This window comes from Bos indicus, chromosome 2 (assembly GCF_029378745.1).
Source record: "Bos indicus isolate NIAB-ARS_2022 breed Sahiwal x Tharparkar chromosome 2, NIAB-ARS_B.indTharparkar_mat_pri_1.0, whole genome shotgun sequence".
NCBI classification, from domain to species: Eukaryota; Metazoa; Chordata; class Mammalia; order Artiodactyla; family Bovidae; genus Bos; species Bos indicus.
Genome location: NC_091761.1, coordinates 133,315,891 through 133,342,548, shown reverse-complemented (window position 1 = coordinate 133,342,548; position 26,658 = coordinate 133,315,891). Strand labels below are relative to the sequence as shown.

At 49.9% G+C, this 26,658-nt stretch overlaps 1 protein-coding gene across 5 annotated transcripts in view; it reads right to left on the bottom strand.

Annotated features, from left to right (window-relative positions):
* UBR4 (ubiquitin protein ligase E3 component n-recognin 4) overlaps nucleotides 1-26,658 on the bottom strand; it is a 139,352-nt gene that overhangs the window by 34,245 nt on the left and 78,449 nt on the right. For all 5 annotated transcript variants that reach the window (XM_070777901.1, XM_070777914.1, XM_070777911.1 and 2 more), the window contains 21 exons: nucleotides 19,648-19,744; nucleotides 18,895-19,002; nucleotides 18,057-18,173; nucleotides 16,892-17,101; nucleotides 14,962-15,111; nucleotides 13,572-13,799; nucleotides 12,522-12,600; nucleotides 11,806-12,051; nucleotides 10,637-10,805; nucleotides 9,973-10,117; nucleotides 9,306-9,391; nucleotides 8,693-8,780; nucleotides 8,251-8,444; nucleotides 6,413-6,652; nucleotides 5,911-6,049; nucleotides 5,220-5,345; nucleotides 5,004-5,132; nucleotides 3,810-4,153; nucleotides 2,105-2,195; nucleotides 1,673-1,757; nucleotides 1,391-1,518 (listed from right to left, as the gene is read on the bottom strand). In XM_070777901.1, coding sequence (XP_070634002.1) covers nucleotides 1,391-1,518; nucleotides 1,673-1,757; nucleotides 2,105-2,195; nucleotides 3,810-4,153; nucleotides 5,004-5,132; nucleotides 5,220-5,345; nucleotides 5,911-6,049; nucleotides 6,413-6,652; nucleotides 8,251-8,444; nucleotides 8,693-8,780; nucleotides 9,306-9,391; nucleotides 9,973-10,117; nucleotides 10,637-10,805; nucleotides 11,806-12,051; nucleotides 12,522-12,600; nucleotides 13,572-13,799; nucleotides 14,962-15,111; nucleotides 16,892-17,101; nucleotides 18,057-18,173; nucleotides 18,895-19,002; nucleotides 19,648-19,744 — 3,199 coding nt within the window. The remainder of the gene's footprint in view (nucleotides 1-1,390; nucleotides 1,519-1,672; nucleotides 1,758-2,104; nucleotides 2,196-3,809; nucleotides 4,154-5,003; nucleotides 5,133-5,219; nucleotides 5,346-5,910; nucleotides 6,050-6,412; nucleotides 6,653-8,250; nucleotides 8,445-8,692; nucleotides 8,781-9,305; nucleotides 9,392-9,972; nucleotides 10,118-10,636; nucleotides 10,806-11,805; nucleotides 12,052-12,521; nucleotides 12,601-13,571; nucleotides 13,800-14,961; nucleotides 15,112-16,891; nucleotides 17,102-18,056; nucleotides 18,174-18,894; nucleotides 19,003-19,647; nucleotides 19,745-26,658) is intronic.

Here is a 26,658-nt window from a genome sequence, read left to right as displayed (position 1 = left end):
TCTGCACAAGTGGCACAAAGAAGAAAAGGGCAGATCGCGGCCCAGGTGATTACGGAAATGACGTCGGCCTCGCAGATATCCCAGTCGTCCTGGGAACACCCACAGACCTCAGGGTAATTACGGAAATAACGTCGGCCTCACAGATTCCCAGTCGTGTCCCAGGTAATTACGGAAATAACATCGGCCTCGCAGATATCCCAGTCGTCCTGGGAACACCCACAGATCCATGAGCTAGACTCTGAGACCTGCTGCTCTCTCTAGGCTAAAACTCAGCCAAATGTGAGGCTTCAGTGCTCAGAGGCTAAGAGCCCTCTCGAGTGGGAATCTGTGACCTCACGCTGTGGGAAAAAGGACAGTTATGTGGGGATGAAGTTCCTCTTTTCAATCAAGAGCCGATTTTCATTTGCTGAGAATGTGCTCTGAGGGGAAGAAAGCCTTCATCAAAGCGAAGGAAGGGGGGTCTTTTCTGAGGACGGTCGAGGCAGACCAAGAAAGGGAAACAGCATAAACTGTTCCCTGTCCAGCTTCCCCTGTAGTGCCTGCCGCTCAGCGTCCTGCAAAGAAGACCCCATTTCCCACCAAGAGACTCCACCAGGATGAAGCAGGCATCAGAAGGGCCCCAGGACTACAAAGACGGCGGCCTCTGGCAGGGCCGAGGGAAAGCACTATGGCCCACACACTCTCACACCAGTATGAGCAAGTCCATCTGCGGCTAGGCCACCTTCAGAACTAAAAACTCGGCTTTACTCACTCATTTAAGAATGACTTACCGAGTCGCTATTATAACACGAGATACCACGCTATGTACTGGACCAAAAAAAACCTTAGTAAAACAGTCCCTGGATTGGAGGAGCTCATGGCCAGCCTGGCAGAGAACTGGATCACTGAAGCAGCAGCTGACAAAGGGAAGGCGGGCATGGCAGGCAGAGGAGACACCGCACAGCCACACACAACAGTTACAAAGGACTACCGAAGGCCAGGAGCCTCCCAGGGGGCTCGGTGGTGAAAATTCACCTGCCAATGCAGGGGACACAGGTTCAATCCCTGCCCAAGTCACGGTGCGAGGGAATGGAAGGGCTTCCAGCACTGTGCAAAGGCACGGGGTAGGGAAGAACACCACAGCCTCTGGGAGCCGCGAGCTGTCCGAGGGGACTGGAGGAAGGGGCGATCCTCCACGGCAGACCACTGCTGCAGGCGTTTGCCTTTGCCTGCCTGTGTCACTCGAGAGCCCTCTGAGAAACTCTCCTTCTCAGAAACCCTAACCCATCTCGCTGACTGCCGCCAAGGAAGCACTGGCGCCCCAGGGAGAGCGAGCTCAGGTGAGCAGAGACCTTAGAGCAGGGTGGGCGCTGGCTGGAGCCTGCCCCGGACTGCCTTCTTAGGCCCGTACCTTGTTCTTCTTGCTGGTGGGAGCAGGTGGCTTAATCAGCTTCTGCAAGATCCGCAGGCACATGAGGGTGATGTTCTCAACCACCACGGGGGTCTTGATGTTCACGGCCATGAGGAAAAGGCTGAGCGCTGGGAGAGGAAGGCAGGGCGGAGGCACAGTCACAAACGTGCCTCGCCAGCCGCTGTGTGACCACCCGAGGGCAGCTTCCTGGCCTCACGGGCCCTGCATCGAGCTGCGTTCCTCTCGCTGGCCGGCCGCCAACCAGACATCCCCTAAACTCACCACAGCGCAAGCGGAGCTCCCAGCAGCTGTCCTCCTTGGAGATGGAGTCTGTCAACAGCAGCATTTCATACTGAAGGCTACTTGCCTGGAGGGCCAACAGAAGAGACGTGAGCAGAGGAGGGTCTGCAGGGTCAGTCCCGGATGAGGGTGCACATCCACGCTTTGGCCCAGAGACTCAGAGCTAACCCGTGTGGTCAAGCGGACCGTCAGAAGGGAGACGGAGCCCCTCAGCACGGTCGCTGCCCGTCTCTGCTCTCTGAGCCTGACGCTGACTCAGCAAGGTCTTCCTGGGATGTGAGCCCTGTCGACGTGCCGCTCCCCCCACCCCCACCGCGCCTGCCCTGGTCATCACAACGAGACGCCGGCGGGGGGACCGCGGGAATGAAGGAAAAGGGAGAAGGGGGCAGTCAGAGGGCACGGCCGCCTGCTCACCAGATCAGGGTTGGCCCAGTGGCCCTTCAGGGCTGTGGAGACTTTGCCAATAATCAGATCGTTCATTTGCTGGGTGGCCTCTGGATTGTCCCTAGGGAGGCAGAGAAGAGAGTCCTGTTACACCGCTGGGTGTGTCCCTCCTCTGCACGTGAGAGCGCCCAGGTAAAAGGAAATCAACGTCTAGTGCCACCGGCCTTCCCAGGGGCAAGACGACTCACGAGCCCCACAGAACCCTGCTGTGTGATGAGAAGGGGCTGCCCAGCGGAGAGGCTGATGGAGGGAAGACGGTATGCAGGGTTCCTCCACAGCCTGGGCTGCCAGGCCCCCGGACCCCGCCCAGTACGTCAGTCTCCAGAACCCAGGGGTCCACTCTCCGTCTCCTTCCTTAGCTTCTCCAACTGCCCCCGCTTCATTTCCCACAAGGCATCCACATTTCCCATCCATGTCCCTTTGTAATAATGTATGTATTAATAATTTAAAAACCACGAATCGCGTCAAGTCAGTCTCAGGCTTCCCAACCTCGCAGTGCCCTAAAGACCCTACGGGACCTGGCCCCTGGTCTCACTGAACCCCTCCACTCTGTCCCCACTGCATCCTCCACTCCAGCCACACGGGCTTCCCCGTGGCCCCGGCTTCACACGGCTGGCACATCCCACCTCTCTGCCCACCACTTGCTATTAGTATCGGCATGTGGCCCACGCCTTCCATACCTGCCTGCCTCACTCCCTGACCTCCTCAGCAGTCGCCCCTGCCCACCCTGTCCTCTGCAGTGACCCTGCCTGCAATCAGAGCTGCCATCCCAGCTGCACTGCTCTTCACACCTGACCTCCTGATGCTGTACGGGGCCATCATCCACTCACTGCCCTTCTCCCCTCTAGATTGTAGGCCACATTCATCCGCTCACTGCCCTTCTCCCCTCTAGAGTGAAGGCCAGAGCGAAGGCCACGTTCATCCACTCACTGCCCTTCTCCGCTCTAGAGCGAAGGCCACATGAGTGCAGGGATGCTGCTTCATCGCCCACTGCATCCTCAGAGTCCAGAACAAAGCCTAGCATTTAGCCGATGCTCAGTAAGTACTTGTTAAATGAGTGAATACATTGTACAGCAAATCATATTTAGCATCCAGCTAACATGTTCTAGGACTTACGCCCACACTCGGGAAACAATGCAAATCCAGCTGTGGGTATTGTGTGAGCATGGACTAAGGACTCCACAAGTATGAGCCACTACTCACGTGAATTATGTCATTCCATTCTCACCACAAGCCATTACAGTATTGGCTACTATCCTTATTTCTCAGATGAGGAAACCTTATGCTCAGAGAACACTGAGAAATGTGTCCACGGCACACGGCATAGAGGATCAGACACCGGGGTCCTTCTGAGCCAGATCTAAGCTCCGAAGCCCTAGGCTCCACCGCTCCAGCTGTCTTCTTCTGGGGGAGTCCTGAGTCCAGGTGCCCGGTCACTCCCTCCTCCCAGCACTGGAACTCAAAAACCGCTTCCTCAGGAAAACCCCCTGGAACCAACCAGGTACAAGCCAAACACACGGCCTATTGATACAAGGGAACCTGGGCTTCACGTGCTCCTCCGTCCGCTCAGCTGCACCCTGGACAGTTCCCTGCACCCTCCAGCGCTCCCAGCACCGCCCCGCCCCCCGGCCCCACTTGCAGGGTCCCGGCCCATGCCCCTGGCGCAGGCTCTGACCGAGTCAGGAGGCACATGAGCTGGCGGACCTCCTCCCGCATGGCCGCAGAGCCTCGGCGGAGGTTGTAGTCAAAGAGCTCCCGGATGAGGCCCTGGGAGACAAGGATGTGGCGCAGGGCGGGGTTGGTGGCCAGGGCCCGGAGCAGGGTGATACAGTGCTCCGTGACGGCCGAAGCGCAGCCGTAGCACTTGGTGGAGGACGTGTGGCCGCAGCCCAGCACGGACAAGGCGCGGTACTGGCTGGCCGTGAAGGTGGGCTGCACTGAGGTCCGGGAGGACTTGGTGGCCGCTTCCCTCTGCTGCAGGTCGTATTCCAACAACTCTTTTCGTGAAGCGAAAACTTTCTGAGGGGGAGAAAAAAAAAGACAAAGGAGAAAAAAAAAATCAGCAATTAAAATGAGGAGGAAGAAAAAGGAAGCTAATTGGAAATCAGCTTTGGTTTGAAGAACACTTTACCGGTATTACCTAATTTAACCCTCTCGATGACCTTAGCCTAGTAGCTCAGTTGGTAAAGTATGTGCCTGCAAGTGCAGGAGACCTGAGTTTGATCCCTGGGTCGGGAAGTACCCTGGAGAAGGAAATGGCAACCCACTCCATTACTCTTGCCTGGAGAATTCTATGGACAGAGGAGCCTGGTGGGCTACAGTCTACGGGATCACAAAGCATTGGACACGGCTGTGCAACGAACTTTTTTTCAATAACCTTAGCAGCTAAGATACTTTATCCCCATTTTACAGAGGAGGAAACAGCTTAGAGAGGCTGGCTTGACCAAGGTAAGGGGCAGAGTTAGACCTCAGAGTCTGATCACAGGCATATGTCCTTAACACCCACATAACGCTTTCTTTAAAGAATAAAATCAGGAATACAGGCACATGGAGTGAAGATGGCCTACCAGCCACTTTGGGGACAAGGACCCTGGCTGCTCTTGTCTGCAGCCAGTCTTCCATCCCACAGGGGTGAGGTCTGTAACATACCACCCACCGATGTGACCGATCAAGAAAACCTTATCTACAATAATCTCCATTTGATTCTCAGCGTTCTGGTATGAACTCAGCTTTCTACCGAGCACCCGAAACTGCAGTAGGTGAGCAGCTGTGTGGCTGGCGCTTAACCGCAGGGGGAGAGCAAAGAACTGCTTTGAAAACAATGTTGATAACACACAACAAAACGCACTACAGCCGCTCCCGCCTGTACCTGGATGATTTTGGAGAGTTCGTCAAAAGAGCTCTTGCAGTCTCCGCAGTACTCCTGCGCCAGCTGCAGGATGTACCGGTTCACGCTGGCCGAAGTGGAGCTGATACCCCCGGAGGTTCCCGAGTCGTCCTGCAACCCAGAGGGACGCGGTCAGCCTTCCCCCGGGAGATGGCCTCGCCCGGGGCCAGTCTCTGCCTCTGACCCAGAAAGGATTACCTGCGGCTTCTCAGGAGCTGCCTCATTCACTTTGCACAGCAGGTTCTCCAGCTGCGGCCGATGTCCCATCAGCTGGTGATACACTCGGTCAGCTTTGTCCAGAAGCGTGTTGATGTTGGACACGGCCTAGACAGGAAGAGGCGGGGAGTGCACGTGGGCTCGTCAACACTGAAGGTTCCTTCCCCTCAGTGACCCGGTTGAGCACCGTGTTTCACGCGGTGTTTCTACTCATGGCAATAATCCTGTGAGGTGGGCATGCAAGGTGTATGACACACATCCAAATAAACCACGCTGAGGGCAGGGACTTTCGCCAGGTCACACAGTGTTAAAAGCACAGGGGGAACGGGAACGTTCCTCCTTCTGACTCTGGAGCTAGACGCCACTCCGCTTTGCTGGGCTGCTGCTGCTGGTGACTGTTCTGACAGACCCCTCTGCCCTGTCCTCCCATCTCCAGCCCCACCACGTCACTTGCCCCTTGAGATACTCTACTTCCATTACCAACACGTCTCCAAAATTCTACCCAAAACACGTGTTCCAATCCATCTTATTTGTTGCCACTCAAAAGCTTAGCCCTGAAAACACGCTGAGCCAAGAAGACTTGGGTGAGAAGGAAAAGCACGCTGCCCACACCAGCTCGGCCCCCAAGCTCCGAACAGAGCTCGGCGTGGGCCTCGCACGGACTCGGCCTCACCTTCTTCCTGTCCTCCTCATTCTCAATGGGGTCCACTGCGCAGCAGGGCTTGGCGTAGAGCATGAAGTCGAAGCGAGCGTATTTACAGAAGCCACAGGCGTTGCACAGGAAGGGGTCCTTTTCGTCATAGTTGATGGATCTGAAACCCCAGAGTATAGGTCAGGGGGCAGCAGAGGACGGAGGGGAGACGGAACACATGAGCCACTTCTGCAGACGCTGGGAACTCTGCAGGGCTCTCGGAGGGGCAGCAGCAAACGGGCGAGGACGACTGAGGCAACCAGGCAACCATAACAGGGACCCAGAGCCAAACTCGGGAACCCCACCCCCCACCCACCACCCCACAACTCTCCCCGGCCCTGTCCTCCTGTATCTGCGAACTCCATGCTCTAGATGCCCGTGATCCTCCACCGTGAGGGCACCACACGGCGGAAGTGCCCACACTGAGACTCTTCCTGAGAAATACAAGGGATGCACCTGACCTGGGAGACAACCGCTCACTCACCTGCATTTGTGACACTGGTAGACGTTCTCCCCACAGTTGCCGCAGACCCCGGGGTTGGCGGGAACCGAGGCACTACAGCGCGGGCACTGCAGGGTCTCCGTGGAGGCCTGGTAGTTCTCGTAGAAGTCTGCGAACTCAATCATCAGGTTGGAGGCCACGATGGGCAAAGGCAGGTCAATCTTCACCTCTGTCTGCCCAGGTGTCAGCTGAACCTTCTTGGCTTTGTGCCAGCGTGCCGGCCTAGGAGAAACGGTGTCAGATAGATGGTTAGAGGGCCTGAGAGACTCTCACAAGACCCACAGCAACGACCATCTGATGAGAGGGAAAGAAGACTGTCCCTGCGTGTTCTCCTAAGACAGTGAAATGGTTATTCTAAGGCAAGGGACTCTGACAAATAAAAGCAACTTAATTTTAAAGATACATTTCCACTATTCTCTCTTGAAAAAAAGGCTAGAACATACAGGCGCTTTAAGACATCATATATGATAATTTCTGAGATTCCAGAAAAACAAGGGAATGTACATCAAGGGAAGACGTTCCTCTGAAAGCATGCCACACTGGAGCCTGGACTTCCGAGAGGTCCATGATGCTGTAAGTTGGCTGCTGTAAGTTCCTATCGTGGCAACCACCTTGGAAGGGTAAAGCTCAGGGTGCTTGAGAGGCAGAGGGCACACCAGGGTCCAGACCACGCGCCGAGAAGAGTCAGAGAGAGTAAAGACGTGTGGTAATTCAGAGGTAATTATATTGATACAGTTAAGAGTTAATGTTTACTGAAATTTTACTATGTGTCAGGCTCCGTTCTCAGCATTTCACATATGCTAACACATTTAATCCTTAAAAGAACACCCTGAAAGTAGACTTCTCTGCATTTTACAAATAAGGAAAGAGAGGCTATACAAATTCTCCAACGGATGTGAACCAGTCTCATTCCAGAGTGTGAGGGCTTTACTAGCAGCTGAGCTAACTCTGCACAACACAAACCAAATCCACCTGCTCCAGAGGGGACTGGGTCATCCCGGTGAGCAGCTTCTACCTGCAGGTCACCAGTGTTAATCATGCTTTTCAAAGGACAAAACCTGCTTTAAAAAGCAGAGCTCCCGGAGGCCGTTTGTTCACGCGGTACATGCTAGCTTTATTCTGCCTCGGAGTAATACTAATCCTTCCATGCTGAGCACGGAGCAGCACTCACTGCAAGTCCTGGCACTCCAGCAGTCTCTACCCGTATCCTCTGCCCGCGCGCACGCCTGTGTCTCCACGTGCTCTGTCTCAGTGAAGGTCGGCACGAGCCCACGCTAGTGCCTTCTTTGGCCCCACACACCAGGCCTCGTTTCAGACGTCAGAGGACAGGTGAGCTAGAAAGACAGGTAGCATACGTAGCTACCTGTGTCTACAGCGTCAGCACGTGTAGGCAAAAGGCACCACGCAGAAACGGAAGGACTTCATACTAGAGAAGCTCCTTGAGAACTGCTGCCGCTCAGTGAGCGAGAGAAAGTGTCTCAACCTAACAAACAACTACTTCCCTGCAGCAGAGCCTGCGTGAAGGCAGAGCCGCTCTGCTGGCACGGGTGTGAGAAGCCTGGGGCCCCAGTGCTCAACGTCCCTTCAGGCTGCCGCAGAGCTCAGACGTCGAGGGCTCCACGGACATGATTTCAAAACAACCTCTGTCAGCACCCTTAAGAGCTGGCGCTGCACTTGACCCCAGCCACGACCAGAGTCGCAAGAGGACATACTAGGCCCCCGGGAATGTGCCGCCTGACGGGACCCCGGCCATCAGAGCCGACACCAGGCGCCGAGCCGCGCGGGCCTGCTGCCCCTCTGCAAGACTGAGAAGCCCGTACTTGTTTTTCAGCTCCACGATGGCCTGCACGGTCCGGTTGTTGTAGTAGAGGTTGATAGTGCGCACCATCTTGGTCCGTTTCAGGTCCCCGATTTTCACTGTCACTTTGCTGATGGTGTGGCTGCCGATGAGCTTCACGACCTGCTGGGTGGTGGTGTACCGCGTGTCCACTTTAATGGAAGACAGCTTGATGTACTAAACGCAAAGGCACGCACAGAACACTGTGTTAGCGCAAGGTAACAGCTCATCTGTCCTCTTCAAAACTATCACTGTAACCCACTCTTTGTCCATGGGTGAAATTCTGATTTAAGGTAGCTGGCCAGGTAAGAACTGACACCACTCTGAGCCACCACTGGGAGAGGGACACGGAGCAGTAACAGCAGTCTCTAGAAAGCAGAGGCCGCCGGCCCCAGGAGCAGGCCGCCACGCGGGAGGCGACTCACACAGAGCGGCACTTCCGGGTTGTTGCACACCAGGCAGGGGCCGCTCTCCAGGTAGCAGCCGTCGAACTCCACCAGGCCAGACAAGGCGCTGAGGGAGAAAGCAGTCTCAGCGTTAGATGTTCAGTTTAGAGCGCACGGAGCTTCACAAAGAAGTCAGAAGAAAATCATGGCTCACTGTTCCCCAAGGCAAGCCCCATCCCAGTGAAAACACAAGGAAATGTGAGATATCCCTATTTCTGATCTGTTCTGAGGTCAGGGGAATCCGAAATGTTACATTAAAATTTGACTCAAGAGCCACAACTAAATTTACTAAAAATCATTAAACTGTATACTTGAAAAGGGTACATATTGTTGTGTGTAAATTGTATCTCAATAAAATTTATAGGGGAAAAAATTACAGTTGCTAACACACCAGGGAAACAATAAAAGATTTTAATCAGCACTGTCTTCCAAAGGTTTTTTTTTCTTTTAAATGCAGCTATTTCCTGTAAACCATGTGATTCAGACTTAGACCCCTGAAACTAGAGACCTTCGTAACAAGCCAATCAGCGTGGAAACAGCAACTGCACTGTTGACTGAGCCTCAAACAGAAAGAAAGCAGAACAGAACTCACTTGTAAATGTTGGAGTTGGGATGGTTGGTAAGAATATGGTTTTGAGTCCGAAGAATCTCCACAGCCTTCTGTGAATATTCTTTCAACTGAAAACAGAAGTCAACAGAGGACCAGAGTTAAAGCCCAAGGGAAAGTCTTACTAGAAAAGACTTTTCTCCTCTGCTTTCCAGCTGCTACTGCCCTGGAAGTACCAGCCCTCATTCAGAATCATGCAAAGCTGAGCTTAATTCCTAATCGTTTAAAGGATTCTATCTTCTTTAGACGTTTCCACAGTCTTAGTAGCAGCCATCTTTTTACAGCTTGTGGAGAAAGAGAAATGTTGTTACTATGGAGAAGCTATGAAATTATTATCTTGTTGCAGAAATACTTTTGGGTGTGTGATCAGGATAGCCAGGACAACCAGAGGACCACTTTTCTCCCCAAGCAACTTTAACGAGATGCATTTTCTTCCCCACTTTCTCTACGTCTACTGGCTAAGCCAAATTCAGATTGTGCTTTTTTATTAGTGTGCATCTTCTGGGTGACATACATGTTGGGACTGCTCATACATACTTAAAAGAGATTTCACCCATATGCCCCTTGTAGGTTAGTCCTAACATTCTTAATTCAAGAGCAAAGAAAGTTAAATGTGGCAAGTAAGCCTTTTGGACCATCAATTATCTGTTACCTTCTTCTCTGTCTGTGGGGTTTTCAAGGAGAAATATCCCAGTAGGTCCACAAACTGGGCAGCCTTGCGACCGTAGGCTGCGAGTTCTGGCCATATGGACCACATCAGGTCTAGCAGCAGCTCCTGTTGAGATTTGCTAGAGTTTCTGGAGATAAATGACAGTTCATTTTATCAGTAGCAAAAAAGCCTGAGGGGCTCCTTCATTTTAATCAACAAGACCCAAGCACTGTTTTGGTGATGCACCTCTTTCCCCACAGCTATGGGTTAAGTCTGAACAGTGCTACCGCTCTTTGGACAGTCCACCCTAACAGATCCAGCACAACCCTTTCCTGTCTTCAGAAGGTGGTTTACTCCCATCTTGCAACAGCACTCAAGGGCAGAAACTGAGTACTGTTAGCCTAAAGACCCAAGTCTGGTCTTTTAACAGACTTTTAAACATAGTCTTCTTGGTGGACAACAGTTCACCTCTTCCTTCTGACATCAGTTTAATAGCTAAGAAGGAGACAACCTGATGAAGAAATCTGCCAATAGTCAAGAGGATTCTGACTGGTGTAAATGCTGATACTGCAACCGTAGGCACGCACCATGGAGACAAGACAGAACCTCGCCACGCGCTCTGGCCCCAGCCCCACGCGGCCTGCTGAAGCCAAGCCCCAGGCCCCACCTGTAGATGTGCAGAGTCAGGCAGTGGGCCTGCCAGCGCACCGAGGAGGAGTTAGACTCCAGGAGGAAGCAACGCAGGAACTGGACCAAGGTCTCCTTGTCCGCAAATTTGTTCAGCTGGTTCACCAAAGCTGTGCACAGCTGGTCCTCTTGGCTGCCTGAGCTCTCACCTGCAAGATGAGAGCAGGACTGAGGGCTGAGGAAGAAGTGGTCTAGGGTCCTCAAGTGGAGTGAGAGGGGATACGGTCTCTTAAAAGTTTTCGCCAAAATGGTTATAATTTGAAAACAACTTTGGATCCCCTGGAGAAGGGATAGGCTACCCACTCCAGTATTCTTGGGCTCCCCTGGTAGCTCAGTTGGTAAAGAATCCACCTGCAATACGGGAGACCTGGGTTCGATCCCTGGGTTGGGAAGATCTCCTGGAGAAGGGAAAGGCTACCCACTCCAGTATCCAGGCCTGGAGAACTCCATGGACTGTATACTCCATGGGGCAACAAAGAGTCGGACACAACTGAGAGACTTTCACCTTTGTTTACTAGGGGACAAACAGTCAGCCCCAAATAAAATAATGCTGCCAATAAAAGCAGAGGATAAAGTGCCTATACAAACCTGGCACTGAACAAAGGCAGTCACGCTGGAGAAGGATTTCCTTTCAAAAGTCTGCCACCTAATGCAGTCAACATTCCTACAGACCTGCACAGAGGTATCTGAATAATTAACGGGGGAATGTGAACCATCTCCACACCTGTCTCAGGCCTCCAAGGATCATGAAAAGCAGGGACACAGCAAAGCTTTAGCCTTTCTGATGGCAAGGAGTCGGCTAAAGATGACTACAGCATCCATCTATAAAGCACCTAGCAGCTTACAAGGCACATTTACTAACTAACACAGCTTTATTTAATGCTGACAATCGCTCCACCCTGGGCTAGTAAAAATATTCAGTGCACCTCTGGCCTTTCCCATTACAGACACTTGCTATGGGAAGTCACACTCTTTACGGGGTCACCTTGAACCTAACTGAAAATGAGACCAAGAGCAGGCCCCGGGGGGCACGTGGGTCTTAGGTCTCTATAGATGAGGGTGAAAACCCTTTCAGAGGAAGGGGATAAATGGTGTGCTCCCAGAGAGATGAGAACACATCACCCTCATCACCAAGGAGGTGGCCCTTACCCTCTTTCTCCTTCTCCTTCTCCTCCTTCTTGCTCTTCTTCGTGGATGACTTGGGCTGTGCCGTGGCTTGTCCAGAGCTGGCGGCCGCGGGGGCAGAGGACGAGGAGGTGCTGGAGGAGCCTGCTGAGGCCGCCAGCGCAGCAAGCACCTTGCTGCCACACAGGGCACAGGAGAGCAGCTGCAGCAGCACGGGGGACACCCCCTCATCCACCAGGAAGCTGACTTGCAGGAGGAAGTACAGGACGGCTGCGGGCAGAGGAGACGGGGGCTCAGCTCCACGCAGCTCACGCAGGCACGGGGCGGCTGCTCCCCTCCTCCTGGCTGCCTGCCCAAAGGCTGTGCGGGGGGTCACCCAGAAGGGTTCACTACTGTGGAGACCCTGACAAGTCCTGCAGCAACGACTCAGAAACTGGCTCCCAGCCCCAAATTCTACGAAGACAGTGATTCTCCTCATCAGCGGATCACCAGATACCTACAGCAGATACTGCTGACCTTCCAGCAGATACCCACCCTGTGCCCCCACAGCACCCCCATTCTCTCTACAGGCCCTTCTCAGTCTCGGAGGGCTTGTCTTTGCTGGGCAGAGTGCTGTCTGTCAGGCTGCTCACGGCTCTATCTCTTAACGCCCAGTTCAATGCTGGGCCTACAGGGGCCTCGGTGAGCAGCTCCTGAAGGAAGGAACGGACGAAGGGCAACCGAGTGGGAGCATCGCTTACAGTCGTCCTTGATGCAGAACCTCTGCCAGTTGACGGTGCGCTGGGCAGCGATCTCGGCACAGGCCTTCAGGTGCTCCATCTGTAACGGAAACCGAGCAGAAGCGATGACCCACACCTGCTGCCTTCAGGGTCCCCTCCCCGGCTTTGGATTACAGACCCTTGTCCTCTGTGCGAGGCTGACCGGTGCCCTAGTAAACCTAGGACCGAGGCCCGCACACTCCGGCCCCTACTGAGCCTCCTTCATTTAACGCCCCACCACACAAAGGCCCTTTGTTTTCAGGGGTCCTTCAACCCCTGAAATAACACAGCAGCAAAGGTAGGCTTGGACCAAAAACACTATAATCTAGTTTATTTTTTTCTTGCTAAGAGCACTATAGTAAGAGCCCTGAACTGCTGCTGCTGCTAAGTCGCTTCAGTCGTGTCCGACTCTGTGCGACCCCACAGATGGCAGCCCACCAGGCTCCCCCGTCCCTGGGATTCTCCAGGCAAGAACACTGGAGTGGGTTGCCATTGCCTTCTCCAATGCATGAAAGTGAAAAGTGAAAGTGAAGTCGCTCAGTCGTGTCCAACTCTTAGCGATCCCATGGACTGCAGCCCACCAGGCTCCTCCACCCATGGGATTTTCCAGGCAAGAGTACTGGGGTGGGTTGCCATTGCCTTAGGAGTCTTTAATACTGAAGACGTTCTTTCTAGATTTTCCTATGCAATCATGCAATCTATACCCCAAAGTCAAACAACTGATTTTAGGTGGTAATACATCATTTCTGTAGTATTCCAGGACAAAAACGAGAGATGCACAAACCATGGGTTGATCCTGCCCACAATGTGACCAAATGACAGTTAGTCAACCCTTCTCATGACAGAGGAACCACTGCCCAGCAAGGGCGGGGACAGGGAGGGCAAACTGCAGACCCTGAAGTCAATTACGTGTGGTACAGCAGTCGGGTACGATGGATCGACCCTGATCTGGGAAGCCCTGTGTGCACGGCTCCATCCTTTGACCACCTGGCCAAGCCTCTCCCTGTCCCCCCACCCCCGGCACGGCCGTACCAGGCTGATGAGTGTGTCATACTGCAGGGCGGAGCCGGAGCTGGCCGTAACCACGCTCGCCCGGAGGAAGATGCCCTGCTCCTCCAGCAGCTTCTTGATCCCTCGCACGTGGGAGTCCAGGGTGTGCAGATCGCGGAGCTGGCGGTACTTCTCCTTTGACCCACAGATGAAGAGCAGAAGTTTGCGGACTTGCCGGCGCACAAATGGAGTCTGCTGGATCATCAGGTACTTGAGAGGAGAAACAACACAGAGTCAGGGACTCGGGGACTGTATCCATACCGGCCATGGCACCCTGGACTTCAAAAAAAAAAAAGCCATGAACCAAGCTACTTCCTCACAGTTGAGCTAGCTTTTGTATTCCTTACAAGGACTAGGAGAAAGAAAAACATTAAAAAGGGAAAACCGGCAATATTCCTGCTATTCCTCGTGGTAGTACTTAGGAATCTACAAGGAAGCTGGTCTCCACTCCAGTCCGCCCAGAGTGAAACTACAAGGAAAAAACTTTCAGAATCTTTCAGGTTAAATAGAGGGGAAAAAAGTTGGGTTGGTGTACCTCTACAATTTGAACTGGTCATTTGGGGTTTGCTAACATTATTCTTGTGGAGTTAACCCCAGGCGGGCTCTGTGGGTTACTTAGCCACGTTCTTCAGGCTCCAGCCTGCTCTGCGGTGTGCGGTCCAGAACCAGGCTGCCTGTGCCGCTGCTCTGCAGCAGCCCCCTCTGAGGCCCTGCCAGGGGGGAGCACGGGATGAGGACACCAGAGAGCGGGAGGAGAGAAGGCGCCTGCGCCTGCCCGTCCACCCGCTGTCCCCGAGGCAGCCCTGCACCTTGCAACCTCCAGCGTCTCCGCAGCCAAGGACAGGCCAAGTCCAGGCGGTCCTGCTCCTGGGCTTCTTTCAGAACTCCCAGAGTCAGCCACCTCACTCCCCTTCAGAGCTCCTGCGGTCCCACAGCAGCCCCCGCCAGATCCACCAGGGCTCTCTTCACTGGCAGGACTGCGGCAGCTGCTTCCCACAGTTACTACCTCTGTGTTACCTCAGTGTTCCCTTGTTATCTTCTTGGTTCTTCAATGGCTGTTTAACCAACTCTCTACATTAAAATCTCAGTTCATTTAACTAGTATACTTTGTTTTCCAGACAGAGTCCCAGCTATTAAACATGGCCATCGTCACGTGTGGGGGATGTTAAAGGTACAGAATCAGACGCTAAAGTGGATGGCCTGCTCTGACACACAGCTCCCACGGCGTCACCATATGGTACGCTCGGGAGGAGCAAGACCTCAGTGGTGGGAGGGGCTCTGCTGGGGAAACACCACGTGCGAGTTGGGGTGCAAGGGGCCCACAGAGGCCGTCACAGTCCATGTCCCCTCCTCGACTGGGACCCTCACCTACCTCCGAGAGAAAGTAAAACCATGAGTGATCAAAGACAGGAGGTGGGATTCGCGAGTTGGTGTCGGCAATCTTTTTGATTTGGTACGGCAGTCTCAGCACCATCTCCGTCAGAAGCTGAGTATAGGCCTCAAACACATCAGCAGCATGGCCCTGGGGAAGAACACGTGTGGAAGAGCCATGATTGAGGCTCTTCCGTGACCGCAGCCAGGAGAAAGGCTGGTCTGCATCATACATAGGAACACGTTATGATGGAGGCAGTAAACGGCGTCCTCCAAAGCTGGAGCCATCACTGACTGACAGTTCAGTTCACAAACCCAGGAAGACCCTGGGCTCTGGGGCAATTCCATCACGTGCAGAGCTTATAGCGGCGACAGATCTCACCACGCTTAAAAGTTCTAACACTGCACTCTGGTTTTTGACACTGGATTGATTTTACTTTGCTTACACAAAAATCAGAGCCAGAACAGGAAAAAACTGAAGAAAGAGTAAAGGAAAAGGATGTCTGACTTTCTATGAGAGATGTATTCCATTCCCTAGAACCAAAGCTTTCCAAACACAAACCAAATACGATGATGATCGTACTTCTGTAAGAAACAGGGTGTCAAAGATCCCTGGGAGATTCGTGGACGGGGGAACCACAGCTGCCCTGCAAACTGTGTGCTCCCCAACAGTCTGCAGTCAGTGCACCCTGCAGTCAACCCCAGCTGTTATCAGGTCTGTATCAAACACTGGAAGTGTGAAGAGGAATACAACAGGGTCGTGATGTGAGCCTGGAGGGGAAGACCCCACATGTGTGGTCAGGGTGCTCTGGGACCCAGGGAAAGGCTCAGACTGGAGGGTGGCAAAGTGTATGCTGTGGAAGGACCCAGTGTGTGAGCTGCGTCTTAAAAAGTGAAAAGTGAATGTCACTCAGTCGTGTCTGACTCTTTGCGGCCCCATGGACCATACACAGTCCATGGAATTCTCCAGGCCAGAATACTGGAGTGGGTAGCCTTTCCCTTCTCCAGAGGATCTTCCCAACCCAGGGATCAAACTCAGGTCTCCCGCATTAGAGGTGGATTCTTTACCAGCTGAGCTACCAGGGAAGCCCAAGAATACTGGAGTGGGTAGCCTATCCCTTCTCCAGGGGGTCTTCCCGACTCAGGTATCAAACCGACGTCTCTTGCATGGCAGGCAGATTCTTTACCACCTGAGCCACCAGGGAATGCCTTGGAACTGACCGGGGGACAGAAGGGATGCAGAAGGAGAGGAAAGAACTTCAGAAGGGCATATACCCTGGGGGAGGCGCAGAGATCAGTGGCGCCACATGCAGGAGTGTTGCAGACGACAAAGAGTTAAGCAGATAGCTGGATCCACCAAGAACTTTTTGGCCAAAGAGCTATGGAAAACCATCAAAGGATTATACAAAAAGAGAAGGACGTGCTCAGGTTCACATTTTCTGTCCTGTTTTACTTCCATACTCTTTAAGGCAGTTCTGAGCATGCAGTGAGCAGCACACCCAGCCCAGGCCACCCTGCTCTGCTGTGTGGATTTCAATGGGACAGAATGGGGATGATAATTAACATCTAGCGAGCTCTGGGATGTGCTGGGCACTGTGCTTTCCAAACATCCGAGGCTCCCAACAGCTCTATAAAGCAGATACTCTGTGTGTGCTCATCTTCCAGAAGTACAAATTGAGGCTTAGTAAAAGTTAGATAGGACTTCTGGAAGCTTCACAGTGGTAGGTGGGAACGCATATTCCCAGGGATGTGTTCCCAGACTCATCCAACCAGAAAAAGCCCGTCTTCTAAACCAGAGTGCTAAAGGGCCTCTGGTGACAGCAGGGGGAGTAAGGGACATCCTTGGCTCCTTTGGTGCTACTACGGGGGAGCGATGACACAGAGCCCAGGGGAGGGAAAGGAGGGGCTCCCTGCCCGGGGATGGCCCTCACCTTCACGTACTGGCGGAGGAAGAACGGGCTCATGTCAGGCGGGGAAGATGTGGTGTGTGGTTTCAGCAACTGGCTGGTGGCCACGGGCTCCTCGTCGCTCTGCTGGCTCTTCCAGTGCTCCAGCAGGGACTTGAGCACGTGCAGGCAGTAGTCCACAGCCCCGGAGCTCAGCAGGGCAGCGGCCGTGGCGCTCGAGATGAGGGAAGACGACTGCGGAGAAGCAGGGAGAAGGTAAGAATGGCCGGCAGACCGGAGTGCAGTCCAGCTGAGCCTGAGAGCAGGAACGCGCTCACGACACTCTGAGAACTAGCTGTCGTGAAAGTGAGTCCATCTCTTAATTTAAAAGTTTCCCAACAGCTCAAACGTTTCCCCAACTCTTCTGCACAACAGCATGGTAAGAGAAAATAAAGACACACCAGTTCCCAAATCTAATCTCTGAACACATATGTGCCAGAGGCCAAGGAGGCAAGAATTTGATAACCCTTCCACCTGGAGGGGAGAGGTTTTTCTCTTGCTCCTTGGGCATCTAGAAAAGAAGCCTATTTATTTTAAGAAGAGAGAAAACTTTCCACTACAGGCATTTCTCAACAACCCCACCCTCCCAGTAGGGGCTCTTCCCACAGAACTACCTTCCAAAGGAGATGGGGTGAGTGATCACACAAATAAAAAGGCAGGGGAAAAGCTACTGTAAATAAAACCATTAGGAGAGCCTTGCAAATCCCAGCAGCCCCCACAGCTCATAAGCTCATTAAGATTGGATGCAGTTCAGCCTCCATTTCTACCTTCTCTGCTTTGTGTTAATCTCCTTTCCACCACGCACGCACTGCTTTCTCTCTGCTTTATTACCATACCTTATAGCAACATACAGCAGAGGAATCCTCTTAGCCACTCTGCAGCTTGCAGAACAGTCTCCTGCTTTTCAATAATGGAACTTCCAAACCCTTTAACCCCCTCCATTGGAGGGATTGTTGGAAAAGATCAGAGCTTGGAAGGGATTCTGAAAAAGGTGGAAGCTTTGCTCCTGAAGAGGTGACAGCTTAGACTCTCACTCCTCCCGAGTGCCAACAGCCTTACTCGGTGAGAGAGGTCGCCTCTGCCCGCCACCCTGGCACCAAACACACAATCCCCTTTGCTTCCCCACAGCCATTAGCCCAGAGCAACACACCTCGCATACGGAAGCCTTGGATCCGGACTTGGTCCTGGACATGAAGACGCTCAGGAGCCGCATCAGCACCAAGTGCACCTCGTTCAGGGCGCTGCGCTCACTCTTCCTGGAGACGTCCTGCAAGTGGGGGGCCAGGGGACCACGTTGGCGTTGACCCTGAGGCACCCTCTCAACGAGACGCCGGCCCTCCTATCAACGCTAAATGGTTCTCACGTGGAATCACAGACCAAACGAGCTCCAGTGCACCTGCGGTCTATGTGCCTGGCCACCCTGGAGCCTGACACACCGTGGAGCTGTTGCTGCTGCTGCTGCTAAGTCGCTTCAGTCGTGTCCGACTCTGTGCGACCCTAGAGACGGCAGCCCACCAGGCTCCCCCGTCCCTGGGATTCTCCAGGCAAGAACGCTGGAGTGGGTTGCCATTGCCTTCTCCAATGCATGAAAGTGAAAAGTGAAAGTGAAGTCGCTCAGTCGTGTCCAACTCTTAGCGACCCCATGGACTGCAGCCCACCTGGCTCCTCCATCCATGGGATTTTCCAGGCAAGAGTACTGGAGTGGGGTGCCACTGCCTGAGGCCAAGATACAAACAATCTATTTATCATTTTCACCTCGTGGAGCTACAAAAGGGCCACAAGGGCCGTGACCTGGCTCCTCATTTATAGCCAGATCCACAAAAGTACGCCTGGGCCAAAGTACACACGGAAAACATTTCTAATGGATCCGCAGAACTGGGGGCCTCAGTGGAGAGTCACCCCTGTAACTTGGTTAAGTTTCTCTGAGAGAGGAAGAAAAAAAACTGATCTCAGTTACTGCTCCTCAAACAATGACTCTCAAATGTCACCTTCTTGTCCATGCCCAGTTCGGCAATCAGCTGGGAGAGCAGGTTGTCCAGGGCCCCCTTGTCTTTCTCGTCTTCCCCATCCAAATCTGTAGTGAGCATCAGAATGACCTGCGGGTCAACAGAGAGGCAAAACGTGAAAGCCAATTCCCTAAAGAGCAACAACTCTAAACACCAAGTGTTTCACATGAAATCCCAATCCTCCTGCCTGCCCTGTCAACTGAACTACAGCCCATGGAAAGGTTCGAAATCCTAAGGTAACCAAAGTGAAGGGTCCAGAGTCAGAGAAATCAAATGATGGTATATGCTACCCTTGGCAACGCAGAAAACGTTCTGCAAGAAGTCTGCACATCTGACTGACTAGCCGACATTATATCCAGTCCAAGTGGCTTAAGATACAGCACTGCGCTGTGCTGAAGAACAATTGTGCCTCAGAGCAAGGCAGCTAGCAGACCTCGCTCTATCACGAACATTAAGAAAGACATACTAGACAGACACTAAGACTCTCTGGAGCAGACTTTTGTTCCCGGCTCTGTCAGTAACTAGCTGGGTGGCTGTAGACATTATTTTTAATTCTCTGATCCTTGGTCTTCTCATTTATAAAATGAAGGGCTGTAACCTGCAATTCAAAATTATATTCCATTATTCTATGACCTAATACCAAACAAAGTCTCTCAGAGGCTCAGCGGGAGAAGTGTGAGCATGCTTAACGATATCCACCTACGATGTGACAGACCCAGGTGAACTGCGGGATACCTGCATGTACGGGATGGCCCGGACACCTCCGACACTTCGTAACTGGGGCAGAGTTTGCAGTAGTCTCTCCAACAGCATCAGACGGACCATGTGCAGCCTAAAAGACCAGGGAAGATGCACAAAACATGAGCTAATACACAAACACTAGCCAGCTGAATATATAGTTCTTTCTTCCTGCCAGCAAGGTAAACAAAGAACGTACTTCTTAGGAACAACCCTAGCATTTAAGACAAGCCTTTGGAATACTATTAATAGCAACTCAGAAGGAAAAACCTCACTTTGCTAGAGTGGAGCCAAACTGTTTCAAGATACAACTGATGGCACTGAAAACTTACTTACAGGAAAGCCAAAAAATATTGCTCAAGCAATCAGGTCCTTGTTGTTCTCACTACTTAAACCTTCCACAGTAGGCTTTATGGCTTTTTTCAACAGGTGGCCCTATTCTGCCTCCAGCCATCATTTTCTGGAATCCTCCCATCGACACATTTCATGTCACTCAGCTGCACAGTGACCCACCCTTTCCTCTTGCTTCCCAAGTCATTAGGAAGGCTAGTCACTGCTCTGCCCTCTCACAGCGTAGCCATCCTTTCCTAGTGTAAAATTCAATCTCAACATCAATACAAGAAACGTGAGCCCTTCCACATACACAGCTGGCCACTGCCTTGCCTTCTTCATCTGCCGATGCACACCTGGGCTTCTGTGGTAAACGTGTGTGCCTGCACCTCCAGTGAACACACCAGCTCAAGAGGACCGATATGGGGCGGTCCTGGTGGTCCAGTTGGTAAGAATTCACCTTGTAATGCGGGCCACAGCAGTGTGGTCCCTCGTCTGGGAAGACCCCATATGCTGTGTGGCAACTAAGCCCGAGCGCTCCAACCACTGAGCCCATGGGCCCCAAGGCCGGCGCTTGGCAGCAAGAGTAGCCACCCTCCAATGAGAAGCCAGCACGCCACAACTGGAGCACGCCCCCACTGGCCACAACTAGAGAGGGTTCATGCACAGCAACGAAGACCCAGTTCAGCCGGAAAGAGAAAGATCCTTAAAAAAGAGTGAAGAGGACCACCGTGAAAATTAATCAGGGGGCTGTGAACAAGCTGGGTGGCAGTCTCACCTAACACAATCTTACACAGATCACCAGTGCCTTTGCTGAATCGATTAATGGATTTACTTTCACTTAACCATTCTGCTTCATTTTACTTTACGGACTGTGCATAAGAAGCCATGTGCCTACAGTTTTTTTAAAGTGTGATTATCGTGTATTACATATCCTAACCGGTATCCAAAATATTTTCAAAATAATAAAAGCCTGAATAAAAATAGAGTCTTGAATAACAAATGGCAATCGTCCTAAAAAGAACTTGAAAGAATGAGCCAAACGACCTTCAGAATACAGTCATACACAAAAGCCCGAGCATGCATCTTTGAATATTTAGACCAGCTTGGCGGGAAGACAAACGAATAAAAACTGCTAAGGAACCAGCGCGGTAGCAGTGACAAAAGGCAAGACGGCAGCACCAGCTCGGTGTTTTAGGATGAAGCGCGCAAGTTGTGAGAAAGGCTAAAATCCTCAGGTTTGGAAAGTGTGCATGGAAATATACACACAGAGGAAAAAAATCAGCATAACGAGCAGAGTCTTGACCTGGACCAAGATCATGCCAGACTACTGACTTTTCAAACTCTTAAGATAGAGCTTAAAATTACACACTGTACCAAAAATTACAATTTCCTCCTCACAACTTAAAGTAAAAGCAATTCAGTTATTATATTATTTTTAAACGTCACTTAACAATTCCTTAATTAACTTATTCCTGAAAAAAAAAAACGTTAATTTAAAACAACTTTAGCAAATTCCATTAACAATATGGGGAAGTTACCTAAATTGACCCTCTAGCTAGAAGTAACTGAAAACAGTAAAAATACATAATAACATCATAGTATAAGTGATGAGTCTCAAGAAATTTCAAATGATCACAATTACACAGTATATTCCCCAGCCACAGTAAATTAAACTATACATCAATAACAAAAAAATAATTAGAAAACCCTCAAATGTTTGGAAATTCGGCAACATATTTCTAAATACCCCATGGATCAAAACTTTAATCACACAAGACTTTCGAGACCATTTTGAACTGAATAGCAATGAAAATACAACACATCAAAATAATATTTAAAGGGAATTTTAGAAAGAAGTATATAACTTCAAATAAATATAGAAAAAGAAAGGTTAAAAATGGATGATTTAACCATCTTAAAAAGCTTTAAAAAAAAAGGAAAATTAACCCACTACCAAAAATAAGATAATAAAACGAAAAAGCTAGTAAGAGAAAAAGGAAACAATAAAGAGTAGAAATGAAACAGAAAGTAGGTATACAACAGAGAACAATCTAAGCCAAAAACTTAAGAAAAACTGGTTCTTTATAAAGCTGGTAATTTCTAGCAAGACTGACTTTTGGGGGAAAAAATGTTACCAGTGCTAAAATGAAAAAAAAGGGGTATCATCACAATTCCTAAAAGCATTAAAAGGATGATAAAATATATTATGAACAACTTCATGACAATAAAATGAACAAACTCCTTGAAATGCACAACATACAAAAATTGACACATGAAGGAACAAAAATACTTCTGTATCATTTAAAGAATGAATCTACAGTTAAGTCTTCTCTTAAAGGAAGTCTAGATGCAGATGATTCAACAGATCAATTTTTCTAAGAATTTATAGAGGAAATAAAACCAATCTTATACAACGTTTTGTGGAGAACAGAAAAGGGGAAACACATCCTCACTTACTTTATGAGGCCAGAATAACATGAATATCGATACCTGACAAAAATGTTTCAAAGAAGAAAAAGAACAGGCCTAAATAAAATATTAGCAAATCAAATCCAGTGATACAAAGGATAAGATACCATGATTAGGTGTCCCCAGAATGTTGGTTTAATAATGGAAAATATCAATTACTGTAATTTACAACCTTAAAAAGAATAAAGGAAAAAGACATATAATCAACTAAGTGCAACAAAAGCAACTGCTGCTGCTACTGCTAAGTCGCTTCTGTCGTGTTCGACTCTGTGCGACCCCAGAGACGGCAGCCCACCAGGCTCCCCCGTCCCTGGGATTCTCCAGGCAAGAACACTGGAGTGGGTTGCCATTTCCTTCTCCAACGCATGAAAGTGAAAAGTGAAAGGGAAGTCGCTCAGTCGTGTCTGACTCTGTGCGACCCCATGGACTGTAGCCCACCAGGCTCCTCCATCCATGGGATTTTCCAGGCAAGAGTACTGGAGTGGGGTGCCATTGCCTTCTCCAAACAAAAGTAACTGGAAAGCTTCAAAAACCAATTTGAGATAAAACTGTGTTGTTCAGTCAACTAAGTTGTATCTGACTCTTTGTGACCCCAAGGACTGCAACAGGCTAGGCTTCCCTGTCCTTCACTATCTCCAAGGTAAAATATCTCCCAGCAAACTAGAAACAAAATTTCATAGAGAATATCCTAGAAAACCCTCCAGTTAACATCATACTTAATGGTAAAACGGTAAACCTTTTTTCTGGAAATGAGATAAGGTTTTCCACATCCGTACTTCTGTCCGACCCAAAACAATAAAGCAAGAAAAGGCAATTAAAAGGTATAAAGATTGGAGAGAAAAAAGTTAAATGTCATTATTTAGAGAAGACAGGATTATTCATGCAGAATTTGTGATAAGAATTAATCTAATAAACAAACTCATAATTAGGATTAGTCTAATTATCAAAATCTATAATTAGAATTTAAGTGAATTTAGAAAGATCACTGAATACAAAATTAAAATAAAAGCAATAAAGACGTTACCAGCAATGAAGAAATTATTAGGTCAGGGGTGAGTAGAGAGAAAAACCCAGAAGGGTAAGCAGAGAGCCCTGACACTGATTTTAGGACATCTGAAAAGTTGAGGCTATGATGTTCTGAAAGCAATTTGGGCACCAGGCTGCTAGGACTTTACAAGGCATCTGGAATAGGGAAAGGCCAGCCAGAGTCTGCCCCAAGTGGGGAGGGCCCTCTGTGAGAACCTCAGGGAAAATCCACAGAAGCAGCAGCCTGAGTCTAAAAGTAACAAAAATACACCACCTCTCCCAGGAGCCTGTGGGAAAAAGTAGCTGAGAGAAAAAGGAAAAAAGCATTAGCTGCTGAAACACAGTCCTGTTTATTTTTCCTTTTAGTTAATACTTTTTGTGTCTTATTTAAGAAATCTTTGCCAACCCTAAGTTATGAAGACATTTTGTCTTCTAAAACCAGTACGTTTTCTGTGGTGACCTAGATGGATGAGATTTGGGGAGAGGGTTCAAGAGGGAGGAGATATATGCGTATAACTGACTCATTTCATTGTGCAGCAAAAACTAACACAACATTGTAAAGCAACTGTACCACAATAAAAATACACAATAAATGAAAACATAACACCCGGGAAGCATTATCTTACGTGGTTAAATCCAGAGTGCAACTGATTTTTGTCTACGATCAGGTCATAAAACGAAAAAAAGACTCATTTTATTCCAGATTAATTTCCCACCAACCCACTGCCACTGACTGAAAGACCACCCTTCCCTCCACTGTACAGAAGTCTGCGCCATAAATCAGGTGACTGTGTATGTGTGAATCCGTTTCTGAACTCTAGTCTATTTCACTAATCTAGTTTGTCTATCCTTGAACCAAAATCCCACTGTCTTACTGAACACAGCTTTACCACAGGCTACGGCTGTGCAGTCCTCATAACCCTGTGGTCTTCTTCGATACTGCCTTGGTTGACCTTCGTCTTTTACTCGTCCAAATAAACTTTAGCATCAGCTTGTCGATTCTTACATGTACAATAAAGCCAGCTGAGATTTTTGACTGGGACTATACTGAACCTGTATCAATTTAGAGACAATTGTTATCTTTATACAATGAATCTTTCTATCCATAAATACCGTATATCCGCTCATTTATTTTCTCTCAACTAGTTTTCATAGTCTTCAATGCAGAAGTCTTATATATTTTCTACAAGAATATACAGCTCTTGTTAACTTGAGTTTTGGGTTAAGTATGCATATTGAAATGACTAGCACAACTATTACACGACTGGAAACTGAGCGAACAACTTTCAGACTTGCAGAGGCGGGGAGGTGGGGCTGGAGAGCAAATTAAGCAGAAGAGGCCTACAAAGACCACAAAGAGAGATAAGCAGAAGAGGCCTACAAAGACCACAAAGAGAGACTCAGAAACAAGCGCAGAACAAACGCAAATACATCAGTGACGAATGTTAGTTAGAAGCGAGCTTAGCTGTTCACAAGTGAAGCAGCGATAAAAAGCAACAACAGCCTAGATTTAAAAGACTTCAAAGAAATAAACTTCAAAGAACCAAAAATCACAAAGATTACATTATCTAAACACACGTAATTAACCTAGAAATCACATTAAGAGGAAAACAAAAGATTAAATAGAAAACGCCTTTTAGGTGAAGCAGTTAAAAAACAAATCCCGGAAAACAAACAATCCAATCAAAAAGTGGGCAAAAAATCTAAACAGACACTTCTTCAAAGAAGAATACACACGGCTAATAAACACGTGAAAAGATGCTCAACATCACTCGTTATTAGAGAAACGCAAGTCAAAACCAGTGAGCTATCACCTCACACCAGTCAGAATGGCCCTCATCAGAAAAAATCTATAAACAATAAATGCTGGAGAGGATGTGGGGAAAAGGGAACTCTCCTGCACTGTTGGTGGGAATGTAAATTGATACAGCCACTGTGGAAGACAGAGTGGAGACTCCTTAAAAAAGTAGGAATACTACCACCATACAACACGGTAATCCCACTATGAGGCATACAGCCTGCGAGAACCGTAACTGAAAAAGACACACGCATCCCAATGTTCACTGCAGCACAGGTTACAACAGCTAGGACTCGGACGCAACCTAGATGTACACTGGCAGATGAACAGACGAAGAAGCTGCGTACATAAATACAATGGAGTATTACTCGGCCATAAAAATGAACGCAACTGAGTCAGCTTTAATGAGGTGGCTGAACCTAGAGCCTCTTATACAGAGTGAGTAAGTCAGAAAAAGAAAAACAAATATCATCTATTAACACTTATATATGGCAGCTAGAAAGACAGTACCGATGAACCTACGTGCGGGGCAGCAGTGGAGACGCAGAGAAGATTGTGGAGGCAGGGGTGGGAGTAGGGGAGAGGGTGGGGCGGATGCAGAGTAACATGGAGACACACACACCACCTTGTGTGAAACAGCCAGCCGGTGGGGATCTGCTGCATGACTCAGGGAACTCACACTGGGGCTCTGCAACAGCCTCGAGGGCAGGGATGGGGTTAACCCCAGTTAACCACCAGAGGTCATCGTCCCCAAACGGGTGCTGCAGGAGTTAAGTGGAAGCGCAGGACACAGGGAGGGAGGAGATACTCTTTGATGCCCTCTCAAAATGCCTCCAACACCTGACTGCTCCAGTTACTCTTTTCCTGATAGAAATCATTCAGTTCAGAATGCTGATTCCCGCACTAAGGTGGTCACCATGGGCCGCAGCAGCAGCTAACGAACACCGTGTCACGAGTGTGTGTGCTCAGTTGGATCCAACTCTGCAAATCCAGGGACTGTAGCCAGCCGGGCTCCCCTGTCCCTGCAGTTTTCCAGACGAGAATACTGGAGCGGGTTGCCATTTCCTCCTCCCGGAGATCTTCCTCACCAGAGACCAAACCACATCTCCTGCACCCCCTGCCCTGGCGGGTGGATTCTTTACCACTAGTGCCACCTGGGTATGTTCTTGGGGTTTTTTCCTTCCTTCTCTTCTATTTCTCTAATCTCCTCTTGGTTAAGAATACATTCACTCCACCAACCCAGTACCAAAATCCACGAAAATTTTCTAAAGGGGCTGGATTAGGAACTCTATGGATTACTTTCCAATTGCCAAATGCCTCACCAGGGGTATTTCTAGACGTATTTGCTGTCTTAATTCTCTCACCTAACACACTGAACAAGG